At 55.9% G+C, this 25,929-nt stretch overlaps 3 protein-coding genes across 6 annotated transcripts; 1 reads left to right on the forward strand and 2 right to left on the reverse strand.

Moving 5' to 3' along the window:
* Positions 1–121: 121 nt before the first annotated feature.
* On the reverse strand, positions 122–10,954 carry DEF6 (DEF6 guanine nucleotide exchange factor). The gene is made up of 11 exons (XM_042013513.1): positions 10,767–10,954; positions 6,727–6,867; positions 5,090–5,275; positions 3,439–3,666; positions 3,212–3,358; positions 2,927–3,035; positions 2,548–2,846; positions 1,957–2,123; positions 1,555–1,753; positions 1,079–1,169; positions 122–840 (listed from the first exon to the last, which is right to left on the reverse strand). The coding sequence occupies exons 1-11, from the start codon at positions 10,860–10,862 to the stop codon at positions 629–631; spliced, it is 1,875 nt and encodes a 624-aa protein (XP_041869447.1). The 5' UTR covers positions 10,863–10,954; the 3' UTR covers positions 122–628.
* A 781-nt stretch (positions 10,955–11,735) lies between these two features.
* ZNF76 (zinc finger protein 76) lies at positions 11,736–21,390 on the reverse strand. Of its 3 annotated transcripts, none has more exons than XM_042013515.1 (15): positions 21,336–21,390; positions 20,237–20,405; positions 18,930–19,010; positions 17,383–17,460; positions 17,018–17,220; positions 16,367–16,444; positions 15,895–16,011; positions 15,579–15,654; positions 15,121–15,246; positions 14,827–15,006; positions 14,349–14,582; positions 13,870–14,003; positions 12,993–13,145; positions 12,790–12,903; positions 11,736–12,463 (listed from the first exon to the last, which is right to left on the reverse strand). In XM_042013515.1, the coding sequence occupies exons 2-15, from the start codon at positions 20,307–20,309 to the stop codon at positions 12,359–12,361; spliced, it is 1,752 nt and encodes a 583-aa protein (XP_041869449.1). In that variant the 5' UTR covers positions 20,310–20,405; positions 21,336–21,390; the 3' UTR covers positions 11,736–12,358. The 3 variants fall into 3 exon arrangements, with proteins under 3 accessions (XP_041869449.1, XP_041869450.1, XP_041869448.1); XM_042013516.1 differs by lacking the exon at positions 21,336–21,390 and adding an exon at positions 21,107–21,247; XM_042013514.1 differs by lacking the exon at positions 21,336–21,390 and having other exon boundaries at positions 20,237–21,100.
* Positions 21,391–21,902: 512 nt separating this feature from the next.
* Positions 21,903–25,105, forward strand: RPL10A (ribosomal protein L10a). 2 transcript variants are annotated; one of them, XM_042013524.1, is made up of 6 exons: positions 21,903–21,942; positions 22,145–22,219; positions 22,315–22,395; positions 22,710–22,858; positions 23,714–23,886; positions 24,905–25,105. In XM_042013524.1, exons 1-6 carry the CDS (start codon positions 21,938–21,940, stop codon positions 25,073–25,075), a joined length of 654 nt encoding a protein of 217 aa, XP_041869458.1. In that variant the 5' UTR covers positions 21,903–21,937; the 3' UTR covers positions 25,076–25,105. The 2 variants fall into 2 exon arrangements, with proteins under 2 accessions (XP_041869458.1, XP_041869459.1); XM_042013525.1 differs by lacking the exons at positions 21,903–21,942; positions 22,145–22,219; positions 22,315–22,395 and adding an exon at positions 22,422–22,628.
* The last annotated feature ends 824 nt before the right edge of the window (positions 25,106–25,929 follow it).

A 25,929-nucleotide genomic window follows, 5' to 3' on the forward strand; every position in this document is an offset into this window, starting at 1 on the left:
TCCCACAGCTTGTGGCTGATTTCCTTTCAAAGGGCTCTTTCACACAGGGGGAATCCAAACCCTGCACTGCCAAGGAAAGAGGGCTGGTGCCTGCAGGGCCACTGGTGTGTGGGGCAGGAGGTCTGTGGCCAGTGGCTCCAAAAGCTTTATTGCTCATTAGTTTCTGCTAAGTGAATCCAGTACTGACAACCACCGGGGGTAGCTGTAGTTAGGGACACCCTGGCATGGTGTGAGGGTCACAAGAAGGCGCCACTTGGTCAGTCCAGGCGTCCTTGGATGATTGCAAGGCCCCACACCTTGGAGCACAGTGGGTGATGCAGAAAGGTTATTGAAGAAACCAAGGGGGAACTGCAGCCCTAGGCCACAGGGTCCCAACCCACCAGCAGCTCTTTTTTAATACAGGGTGTAAAACAGAGCGCAAGGAGTTGAGTCCAGCAGTCCAGAGAAGGTCCCACTGCCCCCTCCCCAGCACTGGGCTGCCTGAGCCTCCTTTACTGATGGAAATGGGAGCACCTCTGCCTTATGCAGTCCCCTGTAGGCTCTGTGCTGGTCCATCCAGAGGTGGCCACACTGACTATCCACCCAGAGGGACAAGCTGAGCCCAGCTGGACTCTGCCATCCTGGTGGGCTAATTGGTGGGCTCTGTGGCCATGGTGTCCACATCAGGAGATGGCAGCACGCTGCTGTTCCCACCGTTGCTCACGTTTTCCTTGCTGTTTTCTCTCGTGGGGTCACTGTCTTTATCCTCCACCCTCTGCTTGAGCTTGAGGGAAGAATCTCTCCGGGACAGAAGGGGCTGGTAGCCAGCAAAGACTCCTCCACTCACGTTTGTTCGCTTGTCTGGGGGTGGACAGAAAAAGAGAGTTGTTTACCTGGGGCCCAAACTGACTGTTCAGATGAGAAAAAGGTTTGTAGAGTCCCTCCTTGCAAGAGGCATTGGGGTATCTTCTCTGGGAGACCTTCCAGCCACCAGATGCCCCCCAAGGGGAAGATGGGTGGGGGTGTGGGCTCTGCCCCAGCATGGCTGTGGTCAGGAGGTCCAGGGAAGGGTGGTCAGCTGGGTCAGCTGGTCTCCTACCTCCTGGCCCGATGGGGTGCATCAGTCGGTTCATCTGGACGTTCCAGTGCTTGACGTTGGTGCTGGCCTGTCGCAGCTTCCGCTGGGCCGCCTGGCAGGGGACGGAGGAAAGGGGTGAGCTGGTGCCCCACTGCCCCTGTTCTGTTCCCTTCCATGAGTAAGCCTGGATTGGAGGTTCCCTCTGGGATGGAGACCCAGTTCACCCTCCTCTAGACCTTCTGCTCCCTCTCCAAACCTCCCCCCTTCACATGCTCTCACTGTCAGCATCGCTTTGGACACCAGCGCTTTGTCCCCAGGGCAGGACACGCTTGCCCTGTCTCAGCCACTGCATCATCCCCTGCCTACACACGGCACAGCTCAGAAACCCCCAAGGCAATTCCAGCTTGGTCCTCCCCAGTATGGAGGTGACCCTGGGAGGGCTGGGAAGTCCCCTGTGTTCGCCGTGTGAAGAGATGTGGCACTGACGTGATGCTCACCATGACATCTTGGTCCACCCGCTGCCTGTTCACTCTCACTTCTTCCAGCTGCTTCTGTGCCTCTTCCAGGCACTTGTTCTTGTTCTCCATCTCCTGCTTGAGGACTTGCTTCTCCCTCTGAGTTTTGATGATATATTCTTCTTGCTCCTCCTTCAGCTTCATCAGCTGTTTCAGCTTCTCCTCTTCCTCAGCCAGTAGCCTGACAATGAAGAGCAAGAGGTGAGGACGTCCCTCTGCCACTTCTTCCACCAGCTCTCTCTGTCCCAGCCTGCATACTGGGAAGTCACCAGCACACCCCAGTACCTGGGAGCACTGAGCTGCCCTGGGGAGCACATCCCCATGCGCAGCTGCTGCCCTGGGAGCGGGGCTGCTCAAGCAGGGGGAGGGATGCCCTGGTCCTACCTGGCCTGTGCATATCTCACAGCTTCCTCGTCCTGCCGTGCTTTCACTTCCTGCTGCAGGGCCTCCTGGAGCCTCTCCTGCATGTCCTCCAGCTCCAGGATGCGCTTGCGCTGCCGCTCTGCCTCTGCCTCCTTCAGGACCATCTCAGCCTGCATGGAGGCACGAGCCTGCGGCGGGGACAGGAGCCATCAGCTGGCCGGGCCACCACCAGCGTCCCCAGAACCCAGGCCCACCGAGCGGAGCGGGCCAGACCAGGGACAGCCCATAGTGACAGGTCCAAAGCAGTTTCCCTGCTCAGGAGCCAGGCTGTGTCATTCAGAGCCAGTGCTGGCTGTGAGGTCAGAAATGGGCTCTCTGTCCAGCCTGGCACCAGCAGTTGTCTCTCACTGACCCCCAGCTAAAGACCCTCGAGGCAGATTGTCCTCATGTCCTGCTCAAAGGGATCTCAGGCACAACAGAGCCCAGAGGTGATGGGTGGCAGCAGCACTGCACATCCAAACCCCTGGGCTGCCCCGGGCAAGGGAAGGAAAAGGAAGCAACCACCCTGCAAGCACCACAGCCCATGGCAGACACACCATGGGATGCACCCACCTGCTCAGCCTCCCGCAGCTGGATCTCCAGGGTCCTCTGCATCTCCTCGTGCTGCTGCCTCCGCCGCTGCTCCTCCTCCTGTAGCAGGATCTCTGCCTGCCTCTGGGCCTCCTTGAGCAGCTCCAGCTCCTGCAGCTTCCTCTCCTTCTCCTCCTGCAGCTGCTTGAGCCGCTGTGTCTCCTCCTCCTTGGCTGCCTTGCGCTGCTCCCGCTGCTCCCGCTGCTCCCGTCGCTTCTGCTTCAGGTCCTTGTGCAGGGACTTCTTTCCCTCAGCCTGCAGCCGGATGGCCATCTGGATGGCTGGAGAGGGAGGGCACGGTCAGTGGGGACGTGCAGGGGGCATGGGGAAGCTGGGGAAGGGGTGTGGGGTGGGCACGGACCAAGCGTCCACTCCTGGCGCTGCCGGGTGTCAGAGGCGCTCATCTCGTAGGTGCGGGACAAAGTCTTCACACAGAACATGCACCTCTTCCCATCCCTGTCTGGCAACACCTGCAGGGAGAGGACACAGCACAGCATTACCCCCTGTACCTCACCTTATCCCCCCATCTTCAGCCACAGGGCTGGCTGTCCCATGCTCATGGATGTGAAATTGTGGGTTCTTGGGTGTCCCTTCCTGGAGTCTGAAGGGTCTGCTCTCCCCAAGCTGAGCATGGCCCGGGCTGTACCTCCACGCAGCAGTGCTTGTCCAATGCGATGCTCCCCTTCTTCTCCTTCCGTTCCTCGCTCATGTAGTAGGACAGGACACTGGGCTTCAGCATGAACCACCGCTCCGACCAGTTCCTCCTCAGCTGGCCCCTCTTCCAGAGGTAGCCCTGTGCCCAAGAGACACAGAGATCAAAACCGTGCTGGGGGCGGGACGGAGCTTGTGCACTGGGATATGTGGGTTCCTTGCCTGTTTGAGCACATCCTCAATGACCTCCTGGTACACCTCCTCCACAGCCATGCTGATGGCCTCCTGCTCGATGCCTCTCAGGAACCGCCCCGAGTTCACCATGTCCAGGAACTGCCAGACCGTGAGCCCGCCCTGCCCCTGCGGCTCCTGGGACAGGTAATCATCCAGCTCACAGGAGTTCAGCTCCACGTTCATGGCTGTGCAGATCTTCTTCAGCAGGTACTCCACCTGTGGAGATGGGGACACTCAGTGACAGGAAGAAGCTGTCCCCACCCCACCAACCCATTTTGGAGAGCTCAAGGCCACATCTCTCTCCACCTTGGAGATGCAGGACCCTGATCCCAGAGGGATCACCCCTTGTGATGGTTGAGGCATTCCAGGCAGTGGGCTGGCTCAGGAAGCTGGAACTGGGTTAGAGTTTGACCACTACTGGGAGGTTTTTTCCTTTTAACCCCAAGGATGGGATGCTTTGGCTGGTTTGTCTGCAGAGTAAGAAAACTCTGTAGCAGACAAGAGCCTGAGGGAGTACAGGCCAGCACTGTTAAACCCCATTCAGGACTGTTGTCTCAGAGCCATGGTGAGCTCAGCACCACTCTGCTTTCCAAAAATCACTGGGGAGGAGCAGGGGGACAGGTCCTTATGGAGACGAGCATCGTTTTAAAACTGCAAATGAAGCGCTTTTAAAAGAGTCAAGGTGGTTGACATGATGTGGGGAAGACTTATTACAGCTCAAGTTTTGCTGCCAGCTCTCCTCTGCCCACGATCTGGGGACTGAGACTGGTGGGTGACTGCAGGGAGCCACGCAGGAAGGTGACATACAGCAGGGTCCCCACACCCAGGTGGGTTTTTTATGTCATTTAATTGTGAGAAGGGCAAGAATTGAATGCAGTTGCTCAGGATGATTCAGTTTTTCATGGTCTGGGGAACAGGAAACACCTCTCCCAGGGCACAGGAAGTGCGGTCACCCTCCTACGTCTGCGCAGCACGGTGCTTCTTGTCTTTTTTCTCTCCCCCCCTTTTTTTTTTTTTAATTTTAGCTTTTCTGCTGATCTCAGGAGATTGAAGGGGTAGAAGGCAACAGCAGCCATTTGCCCAGCCAAGTTCCTTCTGCTGAGGCCACTCCTGGCTTCTGCACTTGTGCGCTCTCCCCAGATCTGCCCCCCTTCTCATGGGGGTTTAATCTGACCCCAGAGAAAGGGAGAACCTTCCCCTCTAAATGCTGTGCAATTTGGAGATTTGGCGATTACTGCCAGAGGCTTTTCTTTGGCTGGCACCTTACCCTTAACGCTCTGCATGCTGGGCAGGGGCTGAGCACCCGGTGGCAGTGGCCACAGGGACGGACAGCCAGGTCTGCTCTGCCACTGCCCTCTAGGCAGGAGAGGCTGCAGCATTTTGAAGGGGTCTCCCCTCTAAAGTCCCCCTCTTCTCCCTGGGCAGTGGGGGTGGCTGTGGGCACAGCGGGGGTGCCCAGGGCAGAGAGCCCCCTTGTCCCACCCCCAGCCTCCCTTCTCTTGTCCCCTGGAGCACCACAACTTGCAGGATGCAGTGGGACATGCCAGGAAGCAATAGTGGGATATGTCACCCACAAATGGGGCTCTGCCAGCACATGGAGCCCTGGGAGGACAGGGATGGGGGAAGAGGCAGGTCCTACCTCATCTGGCACCATGACGAGAGGGTATTTGTCTTCAGACAGAAAGTTGAAGAGACACCAAAGCTTGAAAGCGTCCTGGTGGGACACAACGCTATTCCCATTCCGGTCGGGTTTGTAGTTCTTCTTTGCCGTCAGGGTCCAGCAAAGCTCATCAAAGTTTTCTTTGACAAAAGCACCTTCCTCCACCTGCAGGCAGTGAGTGGGGAGCTGAAGAGCTACAGAAAGGAGTTCTGGGGGAGGAAGTGCTGTAGAGAAGAAACCTTCACTCCTAAAATCTGTCCAGTGAGAAGCATGGGGTGGTTGGCAGCACCAGCAGGAACCCTGGGGTGCAGCACATGCAGGATGGTGTGGAGCTTTCCAAGCCCACATCCCCAGTCCCTCCATGGTTTTGGGTTTCTTGTTATCCCATTCAATCACAACGAGGAACTGGGGAGTGAAGGGAAGTACTGGCCCGAGGGCAGCCAGCAGGAATGGTGCCTCCACCAGCCTCGTCCCTTCTGCTGTCACGGTTCTGTGATCATGTCCTGGCACCGTGAGCTGCCCCAGGCAGCAAGTTTGCTGCAGAAGGGTGACCTGTGATGGGGATCAGAAGAGCTCTGGCTGTCCCTGAGTGCTCCATCCCAGCTGTGTGAGCCACGCACCACCAGCACAGGAGCAAACTGCGGCCTGTAGCAGTTTTAAAACTGGATGGTAAAATCCAAAAGCTTCTCTTACTAGGAAAACCCACTTCTCCCTTTTCAGGCTGCCTCTGGGATTCTACTAACCATAGTGAAACCAGAAGAGGTGTGTTTAAAGATCACCTCCCAAAGAACCATGTGGGCAACTGGAAGGATTTTGGCCACTCTGTGATGGGGAGATTGGGCTGGGCTGACCTTGGGCAGCTCCTGCTCTGAGCCGAGGGAGCTGGGGAAAGCTTTGTCCTTGCTTGCTGCAGACCAGATCTCTGCAGCCAAGATTAGCATTGCTGGACCAGGCTGGGCAGCTGCTGACCAGCTCTGGGCAAGGCAAAGATGGGCACAGGGATAGGGACTGGCACAGGGACTGGCACAGGGACTGGCACAGGGAAAAGAACCCCGGAAGAGCCAGGGGAGCAAAGGGTTACTGCACCCAGCTCTGGCCCCTCTCTGTGAGCACACAGTGGAAGAAAGATGTCAGTCATTCTTCCTCTCCTCACATGCTTGGAGGAAACAGCACCCACAGAGCAACCTCTGGCTGTGCCAGACAAAGGTGTCTTTGAACTGTGGAAAAAAGGGAGAAAGCCCCTGCCCAACTCCTGCTCCTGCCCTGGCACCTCATCCTCCTCCCTCTCCTGTTTGCCAAATGAGGTCACACCTCAAATCTGATCATGGCTGGAGAGGAAAAAAGAGGCTGATTTTTCTCTCAGAGCCCTTCAGGAAACGTGGGCAGAGATGCTGCTCCATCCAGAGCCGTGACGTAAAGGGATGACATCATCCTTGCCAGGGAGATGCTGAGTATTAAACATTTCTCACCCATTTTGGCATTCACCTGAGCGGTCCCCATCTCTGTGCACCCTCTTTCCACCCACCAAGGCATGTGATCTCCAAGAGCTAAGGGGAGCTCCCCTCAATGTCCTCACTTGAGGACTAGCAGGTCTGGGGGATGACCAAGGAACTCACCTTGTCCAGGATGTACTTGTTGAGGTAGGGCATGTAGCCCTGGCTGGACACTGGCCCGTCATCGTCATCACGGAAATGCTCTTCCAGTGCCACGGGGTCGTGGGGGATGCACAGCACCGTGTACAGGTTGTGAGACAGCACCTGGCCAGGCACAAGGGGTGGTGAGAAGGTGAACAACCTCCAGCCCTGCCCCAGCACATCCCCAAGGTGCCACCCCCTCACTCAACCGCCTGGGGACTGTGCCCTGCATGGCATCACCTCCTGGCAGCCACAGCATCAAGTCAAGGTTTGGGTTTGGCATAATTTCCAAATGCAAACCTTAGAGAATCATTTAGAAACAGGCAAAATTCGAGGATTTTTCCACATTAGTTTCTTTTCTTGGCACACGAGGAACTTCTTTCTTTAAAGGGCTGTTTCAAACCTCTCAGACCAAACAGGATTCTGATCTAGAAAAGCTGATAAGCCACCTCAAGCTGTGCATTTGGCACAAGCATGGCCCAGCCTGGCAGCAGCCACTGTCTGCTTGGGGCACAGAAAGATGGAAACATGAAATTAGGAAAGACTGGTGAGAAACTAAGCAAAGGCTTTGTCTGGAATGGAAGCAGACAATAGAGATGTAGAGACACACCATCCCCAGAAATATTCAGCAAGACTTGCCAACAGCCTGTTTTGTTCAAATCCCCCCCAAATAAAACATTTAGAAGCTCATGGATTTCCCACGTGCTGGAAAGCCTAGAACAAGGCTGCCCATGAGCACCACCAGCATCTCTAGCAGGTGGTGCTCTCCTTGCCTTTACATCCCAGAAGCAGGAGATGGTTAAACAAGTGTCCCAGACTGACACCTCCCCACTGCACCAGGATCTGCCAATGCAGCTTGCCAAGGGTTCAAGAGAGGGGATGGAGGAGATGGAACAGCATCCCTGCTCCTCTGTGCAGGGCTGGAAATTTCCTCCCAGCCGGAGAGGAGCCGCCGGAGGCCATGATGGCTGCTGCAGCTGGAGACAGTTCTTGCTTGACCAGATTTTCTTTCTCTTTTCCACCCTCTGGACCAATGGGATCAGCAGGACTCCACCCGGTGCTCACACAACAGGGCTGTAGCCCCAAGCACTGTTGCTTTGGCAGTGCCTTTTGGGGCTCAGTGCAGCCCCAGGGTCCACGCAAGGGTGGAAAGGCCTGGGAACATCATGGACATCCTCCAGGATGGTAACAAATCCATCAGGATGAATTCAAAGTCTGGGAATCGTATCCCATTCCGTGTTTCCAACATGGGCCCTCATCTCCATTCTTCACCCCTCCTCCCAGAGCACCCCTAAAAAGCTCTGTGAGGTCTCACTTGTGACCCCAGCTGTGAGGGACACCCTGAGCCCTTCCATCCATCCCAGCACCCCGTGACCTGCAGCCCCTCCTCTCACAGGGCTGTCACTGACAAATGGGGAGGAAAGCCCTGGCCTGCTCGATGGTGGGGTGACTGGAGACAGGAGAGGTGGGAAACCCTTGCAGCCTCTGAAACAGTGACAGGAGGAGGAGAATAAGAGTAAAGGGATGCTACGAAAGCAGTTTGCTGGTACAACCTTTCCCTTGTGGCATGCCAGGGATGGCCGGGGGGGCAGGGGTCTGCCTGACTCCTCCTCGTGCCCTGGATTCCTCTGAGCACCAACCTTGTTTCTATTCTCCACCCTCTCCCACCGCTGTCACACCCATCACCCGTGAGAAGAGGCACCCAAAAGCGCCAGGGCAGTGCTCGGTATTTCCTGCCTCCTGCCCCAGCCACGCACGGCCACACTGAAGGACTACACCCCATATCCCATCCCACATCCACAGCTCCTCCATGCATCCTCCTTGCATCCCCCCCATCCGCTGGGAAGGGGGATGCAATGGCACTGAGAGGACAAACACTCCTCCAAGAGCACGGCTGGCTGGGAACAAAACTACCCAACATCGCTGGGTGCGCAGCACCCGACCGCAAACTGTCCTTCCTTCCTGTGCACACACACACCTACACTCACAGCGGCATCTGCACGCGCCTGCCTGCGCACAAGTGCCCCTGCAAGGAGCCCAACGGCTTCCCACAGCTGGGCCTCCACGCTGGAAACCCCGACACGTTCACAGCGACCGCCTGGAGCGCGGCCGGAGCTCAGCCCCAGCTCCCACTCTGCCAGGACGCTCCCACCCAGCTCTGGGGCTGGTTCCGTCCTGTAGGTGCAAACCCGGTGTCTCTCCCACCCCTGTTCAAGACCCTTCGTGTAGCAACACGCCCGGGTGAGGGAGCAGAGCACAGCCCGGCTCAGGGCTCAGCAGCCCTGGAGGAGTTTGGAGTGGGTTCGGCCACTTTAACACTTTATTGCTCAGAGCTGCGAGACCCCGGATTCCTTCCGCACTGAACCGTGGCTGGCCTGTGTAGGCTGGGGCAAACAAGCTCTCCCTGGCCTGGAGGTAGGTGGAAGGTCATCCAGAGCTGAGCTTTGCTGTTCAATGACCCGCCACCAGCCCACCCCATCACTGAAGGTGCGTGGGAGAACATCCCTTCCCCTCTGGAATGTCCCCCTGGATAAAGCCACTGTGGAGGTGCCATCCCCAGCATCACCACAGCCCCTACACCATGGTTTGCAGACCCTGCATGAACTCTCCCTAAAACTGCCATTAAAATCAGATTCTCTGTGGCCTCAGCATTGTCACTGGTGACAAAGATCTCTCAAGACAAGCACTGCACGTGTTCAGGCTGGTGCTTTTGGGTCCATCACATGCCTGGGCCAGGCTCTGGATCCTGAGCATGGGTGCAGCGGATGCTGTGATGGGGGCACAGCAGCCCCTCTCAGGGATTAGCAAACCAAATTAATCTCTGGCCTACTTTAGGATTTTCCTTAATTCCTTCAGCTATTTCTACAGCTTTAGTGGGTGAGCGTGGCTCGCAGGGCACATGCCATGCGTTCTGGGGGGCAGCCGAAGGCTCTCAGCCGCAAAGGCTGAGCAGGAAGAATCTGCCTCCCTGCTGCTTCTCCTCCAGATCCCTGCAAACAAAACTCTTCTTCTTCAGCCGAAGGCTCTCAGCCGCAAAGGCTGAGCAGGAGGAATCTGCCTCCCTGCTGCTTCTCCTCCAGATCCCTGCAAACAAAACTCTTCTCTTTGGGGCAAAACACACCCCCCCACCCAAAGCCCAGCACCTTCCCTGCAGTCTGTCCTGGGGAAGCCCTATAAAACAGAGGGAGTAGAAGAAAAGTGGGTCTTTTTGCAATGGCTCAAAACTGGTCTCACAGACTGGCAGCAGCTGCCAAGTCCTGACGCAACACCTCCCCATGCTCAGCATGTTCCTGCTCAGGTCTCTTCTCTCATCTCAGACCCTGGTACCAACCAACATTTCCAGCTGCAGTGCCAGCCTAAGAACCAAAACGGATGAAAGATTCCCACCGTGTGCAAAGGTTAAAAAATCCATTATTCTCAGTGCCAAGGGGCTCCCTGGTGGGTTCCAGCAACCCTGGCCTAGGAGCAGACAAAAAGGCTTTTAAAGCTATTGATGAAGGGCTGAGGGCATGAGCCCTCTGAAAGCTGTTAAGAGTAGGAAGAGGGGAAAGCTGAGAGTTTATAAAATACTGTGTTATTTCTGGTCACATCACTGAGGACTTTTTGTTTAAAAACAACCTGCCCCTACCTCCCAACCCACTGGCTGAGCAAGAAGGAGAAACACAGGTGCTCCGGCAAGCAAGAAAATGTAAACAGTTTGGGCTCTTAGTTCGCCATAAAAAGCATAAGAAATTGATAACAACTAAAAATTAGATTTCTTATCATTTTCACCTAGAAAACACATTTGAGCATTAATTCCCCCCCCCTCCGCCCCCGTCTTTTTTTTAAAGGGAGATGCCACAGAGCCTGAGAACTTCACCAGAACTATCGTGGAGGCAACAACAAGGTCTTATTGATCTTAAAATTTAACAATTTCTCCGTGGAAACCCGAGGAGATGCAAAGCAGCCCCGGACTTGCTCTGCCCCCCGCTGCCCACCCTCCATCCGTGCTCCGGAGCCGCCCGAGCTCCCCGGGGACTCACTTTGAGCTGGGATTTGGAGACCTTGCCGCTCTTCTCCACGTCCAGGGCGGTGAAGGCGTACCAGATGGACTTGAGCAGCTCCGCTCGCAGGTCCATGGCTGGCGGCGGCGGCGGCGGCTCTGCCGAGCCCGCGGATCCGGTTCCTGGAGCCGCCCGGGCGGGCGGGACGCGGGGCGGGAGCGCCGCCTGCTCGGGGCGCCCCGGGAACCCCCCGGGCCCCATCGCCGCTCCCCGCACGGCCGGGCCGGCACGGCCGCGGCTAGCCTCGACTCTCTGCTGAGCTCGGCGCAGAGATCAAAAGCTCCGTCATAATTTGCGTTTTGGGGAGAGGAATCCCCGCCCTGGCTCAAGCAGCAGCTTCCCCTCGCAGCAGGAGCGCTGCCTTTGGAAGGGATCGGTCGCACCAGGCGAGCGGAGACTCAGCCTGTGGCATCTTCTCGGGTTGTGTCCGTTCCGTGCCCGCCGAAACCTTTTCTTCTGCAAACGTCCTCTGGGATGTCCAAAAACGACCCACGTGACTGCCGGCAGCCTGCACCAGGCTCAGGTTTACAGTCGGACTCGAGGATCTCGAAGGTCTTTTCCAGCTCCGTCCACCCAGCACTGGGGGCAGTGGAAGGGCTGAAGGCACCTGTGGGGCAGGACACCAGCCCAGGTCTCTCTCTCCAGGTCAGGGAAGGATGTAGGATGTGTTCACAGACACAATTCCCTAAATCTAGGCTTGCAGGGGTCCTTCGAAGAGCCAAGGCATGATGTGAGATTTCAGGGACACGTCTTAGCCTCTCCACGCCACACGCTGAGGCCTCAGAGGGTACAGCTCACCCTGCTCCCAGCGCTCCTCTGGGACGGTTGCTGCTTTGGCAGGACACGTTTGATCAATTCCAATCTCCTCAATGTCCTTAATTCCTACAGCTGCTGAACGCCAACATCGATCCCCCCCTTCCAGCCTCCCCCAAAAAGAAGGGGGGGTCCTTTTAAAAGCAAAATTTTACATGTTTTTATTTCAACTCAGCATTTACATCCAGGTCTAGCTCGGCTCCTGGCAAGTGCTGGCTGCTTTGCTCCACAGCCAAGGAGTCTGCCACAGAAGCTTTGCTTGAGAACAGAGCACGACAAAGAGATGGGAGAACTGCTGTTGGAGCCATCCCAGTGCTGGCTCCAATGGCAGGAACTGGTCACCCTCCATACTGAGCTCGGGACAGCCTGGGCTTGCTCTGATGGGTCTTTATTGCTTCTGTGCGTGTGCTGCCCACTTGCCCCTGAGCTGGAGGGGTGGGCAAGAAAGGGGAGCTGTTGCACCATTCCTAGAGGGAGAGGGCAGGAAGTGCCCCTCTGAAAACAGGGCTGCTGCTCAGAGCCCAGGAGAAGGCAGCAGTCCAGTGTATTTGCCCTCCCTCCCTGGAGGGAAGAGCCCTTCAGACAGGGTCACCCCAGCAGGCCCCACGCTGCCCCGTCAGTGTCCCGGCCGGCGCAGGGCACGCACTGGCACTGACTCAGACACCGTCCCTGCCCCGTGTCCCGCCTGCAGCACCCGCCACCCCTGCACACAGCAGGCTGGGGCTGCCACTCCCCCTGCCCTGGTGGCTCCGCAGGCCTCAGCTCCCCTTCTCGGGCAGGGCTGTGTCAGGCGGCACTGGCTCGTACTGGATGACTGCTGTGGCCATGCTGAGGGCTTCCTCCAGGCTCTGCTGCTCTTCCAGCTGGAGGAGGGAAGCGAGAGAGAGAATGAGTGCTGAACCCCCAAAAGGCAGCTCAGGGTGGCTCCCAGCAGGACAGAGGGATGAGGGGGTGGGTGACGCAGTGTGAAGCAGAAGGGCAGACAGGGCCGTGATGCAGAAAGGCTGTTTATAAAGGAGCATTCTGCAATCCCAGGAGGATGTCCCTGCTGTCCTCTGCATACAAAGCATCTGGGAATTAAGGAGCAAGCCCCCTGGGCAAGCAGTGATGCAGCAGGGCCAGAGGGCAAGTGCTGCAGGCAGCGGGTGGCCAGAGAGTGAAGGGGATGGTGGCAAGATCCATGTGGTACCTGCACAGCGATGTGGGTGCCGTGGGAGGTGGCCAGCAATGCCACCTGCTGATGGCAGAGCGGGGCAATGTCCGATTCCTCTGACACGACTGCCCCAGAAGAGACTATGGTCACCTGGGAAAAGTTCAGATAATCATGTTTTAAAAGACAATGCAGTTCTTTTCTGGCAGAGGAAGAAGGGACGGTCCCAGCTTTGTCTGTACCTCCTGCGCCTCAGTGCCATCGGTGTTGGCCACAGTCATGGTCTCAGTGTCACCACCCACCAGCTCTCCCTCGGGCACGGTGAGGGCCCCGCTCTGTGTCACCACGCTGATGGCACTGCCCAGGGCCTGCAGCTCTTCCTGAGACAGACTGACCTGGGGATGACAGCAGATGCTCAGGGAGTCTTAGGCAACTCCCGAGTTTAGCAAGGCATTGGTCTGGGCGAGGAGGAAACAGTGTCTCTGCAAGACTCAAGGCACAGAGAACTCCAAGGACTTTGCCCAGGGCCATGGATAAAACTGATGATAGAGAACTCAGAGCTTTGGGTCTTCAGCCCTCCCCCTTCTACCACATCTCCCTTCCCCTTCCAGCCTCTTGTCTCCAGACTGGATGGGGACAGCTTGTGCATTGCAGCAGCAGGAGCATCTCAGGCTAAGAGGAAACAGGTCACTTGAGGCAGCTGTTTCCTTTGCCCCGTGCCACAGAAGGAAGTTTTTTCTAGTCAGCACAGGGGCAGCTGGTGGAGGGAAGTACAAGAAAAGTACTGTTGTATACAAGTGATGACAAAACATCTCCAAATCCAGCCTGGGTCAGCAGAGCTTGGGAGCTGCAGGGAGCCAAGGGCTGCCAGTCACCACACAAAAACCCTGAGACCCCATCAGCAAGGGGGGCTGCCGGGACCAGAGACCCCCCAAACCAACACTGCAGCAGTGGGTGAGGCTGTAGGAGGGAGCCTTCAGGGCAGAAGAGGCCAGGAAGCTCCAAGGTCTGAAAAAATGCTGGAAAAAGGCCCTGCAAAGAATGGCTGAGTAGAGACAGAATCTCACTTCAGATAATAACGGCTGTCCCTGACATGCTGGAGGCTGTCTGTGTCCATACCTGCTCTGTCCCATCCTGAGAGATAAGTGAGACCTGTGTAGGCACAGCATCTTCCTCTTCGTCTTCCTCCATCTCTGACAGGAAAGCAATATGCTGACTCTCCAGTGGAGAGCCTCTGTCAGCAGCTGCAGCAGCTGGATCAGAGAAGGGGAAGAGCAGCATTATCGGAGTGTGAAAGCACATGCCCTGCCTCTGGATGTGCCTGTGGCCTCAAGGGTCAGCACAAAAAAGCACAAGATCATGATGACACCAGCCCAGTGAGGACTAGGAGGAAGGCCTTTACCTCTCCCTGTACTACAGAATGGGCAGGAGTCTGTTCCCAACCTGTGACTTACAGCAAGGACCTTCCAATAGATCTGGATTTGATGGGGAGGCAGGAGGCCACGGCACACGCTTGGGTCTGAGAGGGGCGTGGCTGCTCTTGCTGTCACCTCCCTCCCCTTTGGCACACCTTGATGGGGGAGTGAGTGGCTGCTCACCCTCCAGCTGCTGCTGCTCGTAGAGGGCCTGCTCGCTCTCCTCGGTGGCCTCCAGCTCGCCGTGGCTGCTGCGCTTGTGCATGGCCAGTGTGGAGGTCTGGCGGTAGGTCTTGCCACAGCTGCTGCACGTGTAGGGCTTGCAGTGTGTGTGCACCACGTGGTGCTTGTATAGGCTGGAGTACTCTGTGAAGCGTTTCCCACAGCCTGGCACGGTGCACAGGTACGGCTTCTCTCCTAGGGCAGAGGCCACAGAGCTGAGCTTCACCCTCTTCATGCTCTGGGGAGGGATTCCCCACCAGAGCAAATAGCTGGAGACAGACTGCTGGAACAACAATCAATCCAATAAAGCAATTCCCAGTATTTCCTCCAACTCCCCAGCCACCCCCAGATCCACCCCTGTGACGTGCAGCCTGGAAATGCCCATTCCAGCCCCACCAATCTCCCTGCTGCTGGCTGGGGGGAGCTGGCCCCCTCCTACCTGTGTGGATTCTCATGTGGTTCTTGTAGTTGGTGGCGCTGGTGAAGCCCCTGCCGCAGCCAGGCTCCGGACACATGTAGGGCCGCTCGCCCGTGTGTGTCCGGATGTGAACCTTGCGGATGTTGGACGTGGTAAAGGAGCGGCCACAGCCTACGAAGGGACACTTGAACGGACGCTCGCCTGCATGGACAGAGCTATGTGGGTGAGACCTGCCACCACGCAGCCACCTGGAGTGCCCTGGAGACCCTTTCACTGGGTTGTCCCCCTGTGCAGCTCTTCCCCCGTGCTGCTCACCTGTGTGTGTGCGGATGTGTTTCTGCAGGTCCCCGGAGGTTTTGAAGGCTTTGCTACACATGTCTTCTGGACACTTGTAGGGTTTCTCACCTGTGTGTGTTCTCACGTGGCTCTTCAGCCCGTACCCTGTCCAGGACAGGGACCACAATTAATTTTGTAATGAGAAGGAAACACCATGACAATCTAGCTGGGTACCACCCCTCAGTCCACTTGAGTGTCTGTGTTGTGTCTGCAAAGCTGAAGGGGAAGAAATAACCAAAGAGCCCAAACACCACTTCCAACCTTGCTTCCACCACTATCTGCCCACAATCAATGAAGTCCCAGCAGGCTCCTGTGCTGTGATTCCCTTGCTTTAGATGCTCTGGACGTTGTGCTCTACTGCACCAGAGTAAGGACTGAAGCTCAGCAGGGGTTGGGTTGGACAGAAAACAAAATCTGCTCAAAAGAGAAATTGTTACCTGTAGCAAATGCTTTCCCACAGCTTGGGAAGTCACATGTGTATGGCCGGTCACCTGTGTGAGCACGTTCATGTACCTGGAACAGAAAGAACAGGTCCCTAAAATGAGGTCCAAGGCAAGGAAGAAGGAAAACTGTGGAAAAATGCTGGTGGAGAGAATTTGAAGTTCCCTGTTGGATTTCACCTTGGCCAATTGACACATCTGGGCCTCTTGGGGAGCTCAGCACATAACTCAGCTGCACACAATGGAGCATTCTGCTCTGGCAGTGTAACCTGGGACAGCTCTGGCCTGCACACTGCCATGTCACCTGCTTTACCTTGAGGTGGTGGGCAGTGGTGTAGAGGCGGCCACAGCCTTTGTACCCACAGCGGAAAGCTCTGCTGCCGACCTGCTGCCCCTTCCGATGGTTTTGCACCTCCTCCTCCTGCAAATCCTGCTGAGACAAGCACGGGAATCAATCCAGCAAGCCACCACAGCTTCACCAAGCCCACACAAATATTTTCCTCCTTGCCATACATATGCACTCCTGCAGTTATCCTCCAAAAACATGTTCCTACAAACCAGCTCATACCCGCATGGTGAAGCCCAGGTGACAGGGCTCTAGGAACCTGCATTTCCCCCTCCCACCTCCCAGCTTCCTGGGGGTTCTCAGACATGAAACTCCCTTTCTCAGCTCATTTGAAATACGTGCAGTTAGTGTTTGCTAACTCAGCAGAGAAGCCACAATGCTTTTTTAATTACTGGGAAACAAGAGTTCAGCCTAGTTCCAGTCACCAAAAAATTCAGACCTGGGAAGGGACGTTGCTGGAGTCCTTACTCTTCATATGGCAGGTGTCTGTCACTCCCTCCTCTTCCTCGTCAGACCCCTGTGAGTGAAAAAGCATGGGTACTATCTGTGCCTCCCAGTCCAGCGTGGAACAGGAAGGCAGGGACAGCCACAGTGTCACCCCACCCTTCCCCAAAGAGCCACAGCAGGAAGGTCTGTGCCTGGCAGCTCAGCACTGCCAGCACACTCCTGGCTGCCCCTTCTCCACAGCACTATGGAGATGGGAGGAGAAGGCAGCACCTGGAATTGAGGTGAGACACTGCAGTGACAGCACATCAGGATCTGAAGCTGTTTTGGTTTTTCAGGCCTTTGTCACCATATACAGTGGCCATGGCTTAGCCACTGCTGACACACCAAAGGCTGTATCACAGCAGCTCTCCTCCCTTCCCAAACCTGAGCCTGCAGCAGGTTAAGGGTGACAGGCCCAGCACTCCACGGGACCAAACAGCCCCATTCTAGGTCCCCAACTGCCAGGCACCCCTCACCCAGTGGCACTCACACTGGAGCCCTGTTCAGCTGCTTCTCTCAAAGCTGGTGCTGCTGACAGACAGAAGCACACAAGAACTGCTGAAGGTACGACACAAACTCAGGCCAAGAGATGCTGTGCCCTCACCTTCCTGCCATACTGCTGTAATGCATTAATGGTGTCCACATCAAAGCCATCATCCTCCTCCTCCCCAGCCAACTCCTCGAGCCCACTTTCTGTCTGCACTTCCAGGATGGTGCTGCCAGGTGCCACGATGACAGGACGATGGATGTAGGCAGTGGAGCCATCCTCCAGCTGGACGGCCTGGAATGTGCCGGGCTCGTAACTGTCTGCAAGAGGAAACATCACAGGTAAGGAGCTGAAAAAAATTCAGCTGAAAAAAAGCTCAGTGTGAGGCAGAAAAAAAGTGCTTCAACTCCCTAGCCTTGGAAATCTGAGAGACTTCAGCAGCTTCTCTCCAGCTGCCAGGGAAAGAGCAGGGAGTGCTTTACCTTTAGCTGTGCTGTGTATGAAGGCCATGCTGCCATCCTCCAGCACCACTGGCTGCCCATCTTCAAATGCCACAGACTCTAAAAGAAAAGAATTACATCCACACACTTTCCTGGAGGACTCAGGATGGGGGGAATACTGTGGTAGTTCAGGCTACCAGGCAGGAGAGGACACAGGGCTGCCTGCTTGCCCTGACAGGCAACCACAGCTGTAGGTTTTAAGACATCATTTGAGTCCTTCTGATGTGAATGATGAGGTTTTCAAGGCTTCATGCACAGATTTGCCACCTCCTTTGCTCAAAGGAGTAACGAAGTGCCTCACCAATTTCCAAATGCCAGATTGTATCCTATCAATTCTCAGCAGAAATATTTCATATATTTCTCACTATGTCAAAGAATGTCAAAGCAATTTAAGTCCATTCCCTCTGTACTATGTGTTAGTAGTGGGGGGTTTTGTTTGTTTGTTTGTGACTAGTGCTGAATTGTGAAATATTTAACATTTATAGAATCACAGAATTGTTGAGGGAGGAACCTCTGCAATCATCCATTCCAATGACACTGCTCTTTTCCATTTCACTTAAACTGTGTAATGGAGAGGGCAAAAGTTGCATTAAATTATAAAAACGTATTTCCTGAGGAGGGTGAATACATTTCCAAATGTATTCAAATGTATTTCTGGTATTTCCAAATGCCAGATTATATCCTAGACAAGAAGGATGGCTCTGGCACAGGGGTGTGTGAAGGAGAACACAAACATCCCATGGCAGGGGAAGCAGGGGTGAGAAGGAAAACCCCTCTCACTGTGCACGTGAATGCAGGGAAGAGGATGAAGAGGGGAAAGCTATAAAAAATTGGTTTCAAGCAGTCTTTGGAGTATAGAAGAGGGAAGTGGCATACAAGGAGCTTGGGAGCATCAAGGAAGGACTGCCCAAAGTAACAGAGCTCTTTCTACCTGCCTTTTTGCATCTCAGCATGGCCAAGGATGATTCATCCATGCCACTCTGGTGCCTGCCACATAAACTGAATTCCCAACACCTCTTAGACTAATGTCACCTAATTTCAGAGATGACACTGGCTGATGGGTCAATGACCAAGGTGGCATTGTTCCCAACAATCCCCACATGACCCCCTCACCAACACCTATTCCAGAAGTAATATATTATCTCACAGCTCAGAGGAAATTCCTGCCCAACTGCTCCCACATGAAACAAACTCTGTGTGCACTTTGTGGCTTGGCACCAACATAGCACACAGCTCACTGGACTTGTGGTATGACAACAGGGAGAGCCTACAGGTGAAATGGCACTTAAACATTTGTCTCCACCTCCACCAAATTCACCTTCTCATCAGATTGCTAAAGACTTTGCAGGCAATGTCCTTGTTTACTCAGCCTCAAAACCACAAGAAAGAAAACCCCAACAGAAACCCTACACTCACATGGACTTTTGAGAGCTGAACTGGCAGAGGAGCCCAGGTGCTGGGGCACTGAGAGCTGCAGCCACATCTACAGCGTCCTTCCAAACAGAAAGAGGGGAATGTGTGTTCCTCACCTTTCTGAACTGTCACCTGATGGATAAAAGCTGTGGTCCCATCTTCAAGTTCAATGACTTGCCCTTCAATCAGCTTTTCACCTGGAACAGTTAAAACACACCATCAGCTGCTGAGCCAAGTCCCTCTGTCCCACGTGCTTCCCACGGTCCCACAAAAGGGAGGAATTGTCACTTCTAGGCTGTTATGGATCATCTTTCCCCCACAGAGGCACTTCACTTCCCAAAAATATTGGCATTGCCCTTTTCTAGACAGGACACATAACAAAGACCCTCAGGCATCACACGTTGAGGAGCTGTCCCTCACAGCTCCTCGTGCCAAGGAGCAGAAAGGCAGAGCACACAGAGAAAGCAATTAGACTTGTGTTGGAAGAAAAAATCAACTGGGTGTGCTGAGTAGCATCAGCAAGTGCCTGGAGATTTATCTTCTACTTTGGCAGAGGATCAACTCTTAGGAAACAATTACAGCACCTAAAGGGGCCTAAAGTGCTGCCAGTGTTGGGCGGTAGAGACTGAACTCTTCCAAAGCCTGACTCTGCACAAACCCGTAATAAAGACGGAGTTACCCAATTATTTGATGCAGAGAGGACATTGCTCCATCCCACCAAACATGGAGAATCCAGGTTGGTTTCACCTGGACCATATGGTTTGAGGCGGGTCACACAACCTGGTGGTTCCAAGACAGTCCAGCTCTACACGTGTAATAAACTTGTAGTGAGTTTGCACAGAAAATAAAGCAGGAGAGCAGCTCCCAGGACATGGAGCTGCACAACTCCTCCATCCTGTTCTGCAGGCTGGGAAACAGTGTGCTCCTGTTCCTGGGAGCAGGGGGTGGTAGAGAAAGGGGCACCTCACAAACACCAGAGTCAGGGCAGGTGTTGAATTTGGCACCTCTTTGAGTGAGAAAAGCACTGCTGTGAACCAAACCCTGCGCACACCAGTGATGCAAAACCACCTGCTCAGCCCAGGGGAAGTTTTGGTGGAACAGAGCCCTGCAAGCCGCAGCATCGGCTCCCTGTCCACAGCAACCCTAGAGAGAACAGGGCTCTTCTGGTCTGAACAGAACCTTTCTTTTCTATGGCAATAGCTCTCCCATCTCCACAGCTTCATTTCCAAACTAGAGACATGTTTTATTTGTATTTTATTTTAAATCAGACTTCAGTGCAAATCCAACAGTCGCCAGCTGCCCGTGCGAAGTGGCCATGCACGTGTGGCAGCTCCCACGCCGTGAGGGGCACTTTTGGCGAGTCTGACTTTCATTTCAGAGCCAGAAAGAGACTCTCAGCCCTGGCAGCCCGAGGCTCTGTTACCTCTGCCAGCTTGCTGCAGGTAGGCTGTGGTCCCGTCCCCAAGGGTCACTGCTGGCAGCCCCAGGCTCTCCATCCTGCCCCGACTCCTCACACATGGATCCTGCCTGGGAGCACAGGGGCCCAGAGCCAGCGGCCCGTGGGACACGGGGTCGTCGTATTTCCTGTGAGCCTTAAGTAAAAAGAACAATTCCATTTAAGTTTCTCCCCTTAGCTTCTCCTTCTCCCTTAGTTCCTCCACTTTTGCACACTAGGAAAGGCTTGAATGGCCCCAACCGACTTTTGAGGTTATAAAGGATTAAGATGGACAACGCTGCATCCCTCCCACACTAAAAGCAGGAAGGGATAACAATCTATTCCACAGCCAGATATGAAATAAAGCTTATCACGCCAGTGAACTGACAGATGCTTCTTAAAGACAGTACAAATGTCACATTCAAGCCCTTCCCATCCTCCAAATGATCTGTGGGGTTTCCAAGTACTTTAAATCCTGAACCTACAGGCTGAGCACGTCCTGTGCTGCAGGAGACAGGGGTAGGGTGATGAGCTTTAGCCCTGGAAGCAGTCTCCTTCTCTCCTCCCTTTCCTGACTAATTTCCAGCCTTCTCAGGGAAGAGAATTTCAGGTTCTAAGCAAATGATGCTAAAGCTTCCACACCCCCACAAGAACGTTTTGCTAAGAGACTCACTGCTAATAGGTTACCATTCAAAGCAGCTACAGCGCGTTATTCATGAGCGACCTCTGAGATAGCCAAATATTTTATCGTCTGATTTCCAGGAACGAGGCAAACCGCCCCGTCCGTCCCCGCCGCCACTCGGGGCGCAGCCCGCCTCGGTGCCCGCTCGGTGCCGCCTCGCCCCGCGCTCCCCGCACCCGGCTGAGGCTCCTGTGCGTTCCCCCGGCGCTGCTGCGGCGGCCCTCGCACCGCTGTCCCCCAAAGGGACCGGGGAAACCCTAGTACGGGTTGCGAGGGCACCGGGGAGGGGAGGGCAGGGCCCGGGGGTGGCGGGGGACACGGGGGGCTCCCCCCGCGCGGTACCCGGAGGCTGAGGCGGCTCCTTGGGCCCAGCCGCCATCGCCGCCCTCCATCCCCCACACCGACCTGAGCTACCCGCCGGGCCCGGGTCCGCCGCCGGCCCGACGTGCACCGCGCCCCGCCCGGCCCCGCCCCGCAACCCGCATGGCGGCGGCGCTCCCACCCGCGCGCAGCCGCCCCGGCCCCCCATACAGGTTCCGGGGCGGGAGCGCGCGCCGCCGGGCGGCCAATGCGCGGGGAGCGCAGCCGGCGGCGCATGCGCAGTGCCAACACCGAAGCCACAAGGCACCGCTCCCCTGGCCCTGCCCGGTGCCACTGACGGACAGCGCCGCCGCCCGCGCCCCGCCTTCCCGGCAGCTCCTCACGCATCCCCTCTCCTTCTCGGCGGCTGCTGAGGCAAGCCCGGGGCTCCTGGGATGTGCTGTGAAGCAATGCAGGAGCTCCTGTCCTGGTGGTCCGAGACAGGGGGCAAAGAGATCCCGGTTGTTTGTTTAACAGAGAAGCAGATGCGGACGGGCTGGCCCCCGCCGCGCCCAACATGGCGGCCCCGTGGTGCCGCTCGCCGCCGCTCCCAATATGGCGCCGCGCGCTCAAGTCTCGCGAGATGTTGCTCCTATTTATAGAGCGCCGGAGGCATTTCCGCCCTTTCGGTCCGGGGAGCCGCAGCGATGAGGTGGGTCGGGCCCGGCGTCCGCTCCGCGCCATCCGCCCCCATCCGCCCCATCAGCCGCCATCCGCGCCCGGAGGGAGCCGCGGGGCCGTCCGGGCGGCCAGCGGGGTCGATCGCCGGGGGAACGCGCGGAGACCGCGGTGGGCTCGGGGCCGCGTCCCGGGCGGGGCCGGCCCTGAGCCCGTGCTGCCGTTTCCCCCCGCAGCAGCAAAGTGTCCCGGGACACCCTGTACGAGGCGGTGAAGGAGGTGCTGCATGGCAGCCGTGCCAAGAAGCGCAAGTAAGAGCCGCGGACACGGCGGGACAGGGCGTGTCACCCCGGCCTCGGCTTTGCCCCTTTGGCGCCGGCCGGGCCTCACTCGCTGCCTCCTGCAGGTTCGTGGAGACGGTGGAGCTGCAGATCAGCCTCAAGAACTATGACCCGCAGAAGGACAAGCGGTTCTCCGGTACCGTCAGGTTCGCCATCCTCTCGCTCCTACCCAGCCTTCGGCCCTGCCCGGCCCTGCTCGGGGCCGCCGCGGCGCCGAACCGCTTGGGGAGTCCAGCGCGCCCCGGCCCAGTGGGAGCGGCTGGACGGACCCTCACCCTGGGTCTTAAAACATGAGGGGAGGTGCGGCAGCCCCTGGGCTGTCCCCACCGGCCTGCTGGGGACGGCAGGTGAGCGGCTGTGCAGGATGCCCCGTGCTGTGGTAAGGTGTCTCCGTGCTGGCTCCATGGACACGCGGGTGGTGCTGCCCGGTCACTGACTCGCACCTTCCTTCCTTCCCCAGGCTGAAGTCGACGCCACGGCCCAAATTCTCGGTCTGTCTGCTGGGGGACCAGCAGCACTGCGATGAGGCCAAAGCAGTTGACATCCCTCACATGGATATAGAAGCTCTGAAGAAACTCAACAAAAACAAGAAGCTGGTGAAGAAGCTGGGTGAGTGTTAGTAAGGCTTTTCCCAGTGTTCAGATTTCCATGTCGTGGTTAGTTGCAGAGATAGAAAGCTGAGCAGAGTCAGCCCCAGTACCAAAAACTGCCCAGAAACTACTCAGAAAAGCCACCAGGCTGTTTCCAGTGCAGGTCTGACAGGTCAGTACTGCAGGAATGGGTCTGGCTGTCCAAGGAAGGGAGAGACACAGGAAAATGTCCCTGTCTACAGTTTCACCCTTTGCTGTGTGCCTCAATTTCCTGGTCAGGGAGCTGGAGGGCAGCAAAAGCCCAGAAACGCTGGAAGCAAGTGCACACTTTTCAGCCCTGTCATTCATATGTGAACACAGTGAAATGAAATTCGTTCATTTTCTCTTGGGTCAGAGAGAAAATCCTTCCCTCCCTGAGAACTCCGGAGTCCCTTTGGGACGTTCCTCAGGCAGACAGGAACTTGCCCCTCAATCCATAATCAGCTATGGAACTGTTTGCAGTTAGGAAATGACCGTGATTGTTGGCTAAGCCTCTCCTAGGTAGATCATCCATCCCTCTATCCCATTCACCTGGGATGCACAGGTTGCGGCAGAGCTTGGAGTTCAGTGTCACCTCGGCAAAGGACAGTTCCTTCAGGGAACAAGCTGTCTGTCATTTGCAGTCACTGTGTTGAGTGGGGCTGGGGCCTGGCTGCTGTGACAATCATTCCTCAAAGATTGTTGGCAAAACCAGTTCCCAGTTCAGGTGGGACCCAGGGAATGTTGGAATTGTCTGTGGGTGGCAGTGGAGTCGCGTGTTCTCAGCCCAGTCCTTCGCTGGGAGCTCGGTGTGGGAGCAGAGGCCCTGCTTACCTCCCTGGTGCTCTCCCTGCAGCTAAGAAGTATGATGCCTTCCTGGCTTCCGAGTCCTTGATCAAACAAATTCCTCGAATCCTGGGCCCGGGCCTGAACAAAGCCGGGAAATTCCCTTCTCTGCTCACCCACAACGAGAACCTGGTGGCCAAGGTGGATGAGGTCAAATCGACCATCAAGTTTCAGATGAAGAAGGTAAAGCGCGGCTTTAGTTGTGTACCTGAGGGTTGTTCCATGTCTCTGCCATCTCTGGATTGGGCTGTAGGTGTCCCTCGAGTGTTCCCGAAGCTGTAGCTTGTTTCCTCTGGCAAGGAGAGATGGTAATGTAATGTTAGTGGCCAGCCAGAAAGGAGGAATAATTTAACTGTGGTTGACAGATCTTGGAGCAAATGATGAGGAGATGACTGGATATTTCAGTGCTGAGCACAGTCCAGTGTAATTAATGCTTCTCCCAGCATGTGGGTGATGCTCGTGGGGTGGGATGTGGCCAAGCATGTCCCTGGGGGGCTGAGCATGAGTGGGGCTTTGCCGGGGGCGAGTCTGGGACTTGACTCTGTCCCAGTGAACTTGGGAGCAGCTCTGTGGGGATCTCCTCTCGCTGTTAAAGCAAGCTGACTCCCTCAAACCAAAATAACCCTGTTCGGGCATCCTAATCCCGTGTCAGTGGGCCAAGTGTGACTCCTGGGGGCACAGCTGGGAGGACACAGCAGATGTGAGGGTTTGCAAATGCCTGAGCATTTAAAATAGCTGAGCTAATGATGTCCTGACACTCGGCCTGTTGGCTCGCTTGTGTAAATCCTTCTACCTCCAGCCTGTGGGGAGCGCTGACTTCCAGGCTGCTCAGGGAGGCCAGGCCAGGAGGAGGCTTGGCCTTTGTCACAGTGCAGAGAGAGAGGGCTGGGGGCCAGAGGCAGAAAGTGAAGCTGGTGTGGGCTTGGCAGAGCAGGGTGTGGGAGCAGGGGTAACCCCAAGGGTTGCTCCAGTGCCAGTTCTGCAGTGTGCCACGGCTCCTTCCTGGTGTCCCATCTCACACCTCACCCAGTCACCTCTGCATGTGTTAGAGGTGGCATCCAGGTGCTGCAGGCAGGTGGAAAAGCCTGTGGGTGGGCTGGGGAAGCTGTGTCCAGACCATGGCACAGCCCACCACACTGATGAGTGGTGCTTGAGTCACTTTGGCTTTGCCTGTGGAAGCTGTACCTGTGTCTGTCCCCAGGTGCTGTGTCTGGCTGTGGCTGTCGGTCACGTGAAGATGACAGAGGACGAGCTCGTCTACAACATCCACCTGGCCATCAACTTCCTGGTGTCCCTGCTGAAGAAGAACTGGCAGAACGTTCGAGCTCTGTACATCAAGAGCACCATGGGGAAACCCCAGCGCCTCTACTAAGGGGCAGCAATAAACTCTGCAGACACCCAAGCTGTGTGTGCTTCTTTTCCTCCAGAGCTCCCTGGGGAGGGTTTGCCAGAGAACTGCTCACTTCTCCTAGTGAGGAAGGCCTCAGATGTTGTGTTAAGAGAGATCTGAATTCCTTGTGGAATACTGGAGCTTTTGAGGGAAGGGGCCTCATGCTCCCCTGCACTCAGAGAGGGAGGGGGAAGGAGTCCACTTTTCCCCCAGAGCAGAGGTGTCCAGCAGGTGCAGGTTCAGCAGTTGGGCTGTGCCCACAGAGAGGGCCCTTACCTGGTGCAGCACTTGCCCGAGTCCTGCTGCAGAGCCCAGCCCTGCTCTGGGAGGGTTGATGAAGTGCCCTTCACCAGCCCACATCTCCCCAGGTGCAGCTCCTGAGGACTTGAGCATTGTCCATATGTCCAGGGGTGCTGAAGGATGGAGCTGCAGCCCAGCAAGAGGGTTGTGGCCAAGGTACAGGGTCTTTTCCATCCCCTCTTTCCTCTGAGCCAGTCTGTCTAACTGCATGTTCTGGGCTAAAAATGAAATTTGTTGCATCTAATTAATGTATGTAAATAAATACATTGTGCAGGGACTGGAGAGTTTAGGGAAGTGCAGGGTTTGAGCTTCTGCAGTGGGGGGGAAATACTTTGGGCCCTGGAAAAGCTGGTCAGCATCTGAGAGAAACAAAACAATGAAAATAACTCTGTATCCTGCTGTTAAAAACCTTTAAAATAAGCATCGGAGCCAATTTTTGAAAGATCAACACAACACCAAGAAATTCCATTTAATAATTAAAAAAAGACAATACAAAATGCAAACATTTCTTTTTACAAAGTTCAAATAACAATTTT

Source organism: Corvus kubaryi, unplaced genomic scaffold (genome assembly GCF_017639235.1).
Source record: "Corvus kubaryi isolate FWS band 111438036 unplaced genomic scaffold, C.kubaryi_AGA036_p1.0 split1-37355, whole genome shotgun sequence".
In the NCBI taxonomy this organism is placed as follows: Eukaryota; Metazoa; Chordata; class Aves; order Passeriformes; family Corvidae; genus Corvus; species Corvus kubaryi.

What these genes read in the sequence shown, in the direction of transcription:
- RPL10A (XM_042013524.1), top strand. An exon ending in AGCCGTGCCAAGAAGCGCAA is followed by an intron (nt 22,220 to 22,314) that starts GTAAGAGCCGCG and finishes TGCCTCCTGCAG; the next exon opens with GTTCGTGGAGACGGTGGAGC. An exon ending in TCAAGTTTCAGATGAAGAAG is followed by an intron (nt 23,887 to 24,904) that starts GTAAAGCGCGGC and finishes GTCTGTCCCCAG; the next exon opens with GTGCTGTGTCTGGCTGTGGC.
- DEF6 (XM_042013513.1), bottom strand. Translation starts at nt 10,862, where the DNA reads ATGGACCTGCGAGCGGAGCTGCTCAAGTCCATCTGGTACGCCTTCACC. An exon ending in ACAAGCACTGCTGCGTGGAG is followed by an intron (nt 3,036 to 3,211) that starts GTACAGCCCGGG and finishes CTCTCCCTGCAG; the next exon opens with GTGTTGCCAGACAGGGATGG. An exon ending in AGCTGCGGGAGGCTGAGCAG is followed by an intron (nt 2,124 to 2,547) that starts GTGGGTGCATCC and finishes TCCCCGCCGCAG; the next exon opens with GCTCGTGCCTCCATGCAGGC.
- ZNF76 (XM_042013514.1), bottom strand. Translation starts at nt 20,429, where the DNA reads ATGGAATTGTTCTTTTTACTTAAGGCTCACAGGAAATACGACGACCCC. An exon ending in CCAGCAACGTCCCTTCCCAG is followed by an intron (nt 16,012 to 16,366) that starts GTCTGAATTTTT and finishes TTGTCTCAGCAG; the next exon opens with GATTTGCAGGAGGAGGAGGT. An exon ending in CCACTGCCCACCACCTCAAG is followed by an intron (nt 15,655 to 15,894) that starts GTAAAGCAGGTG and finishes TTTCTGTTCCAG; the next exon opens with GTACATGAACGTGCTCACAC.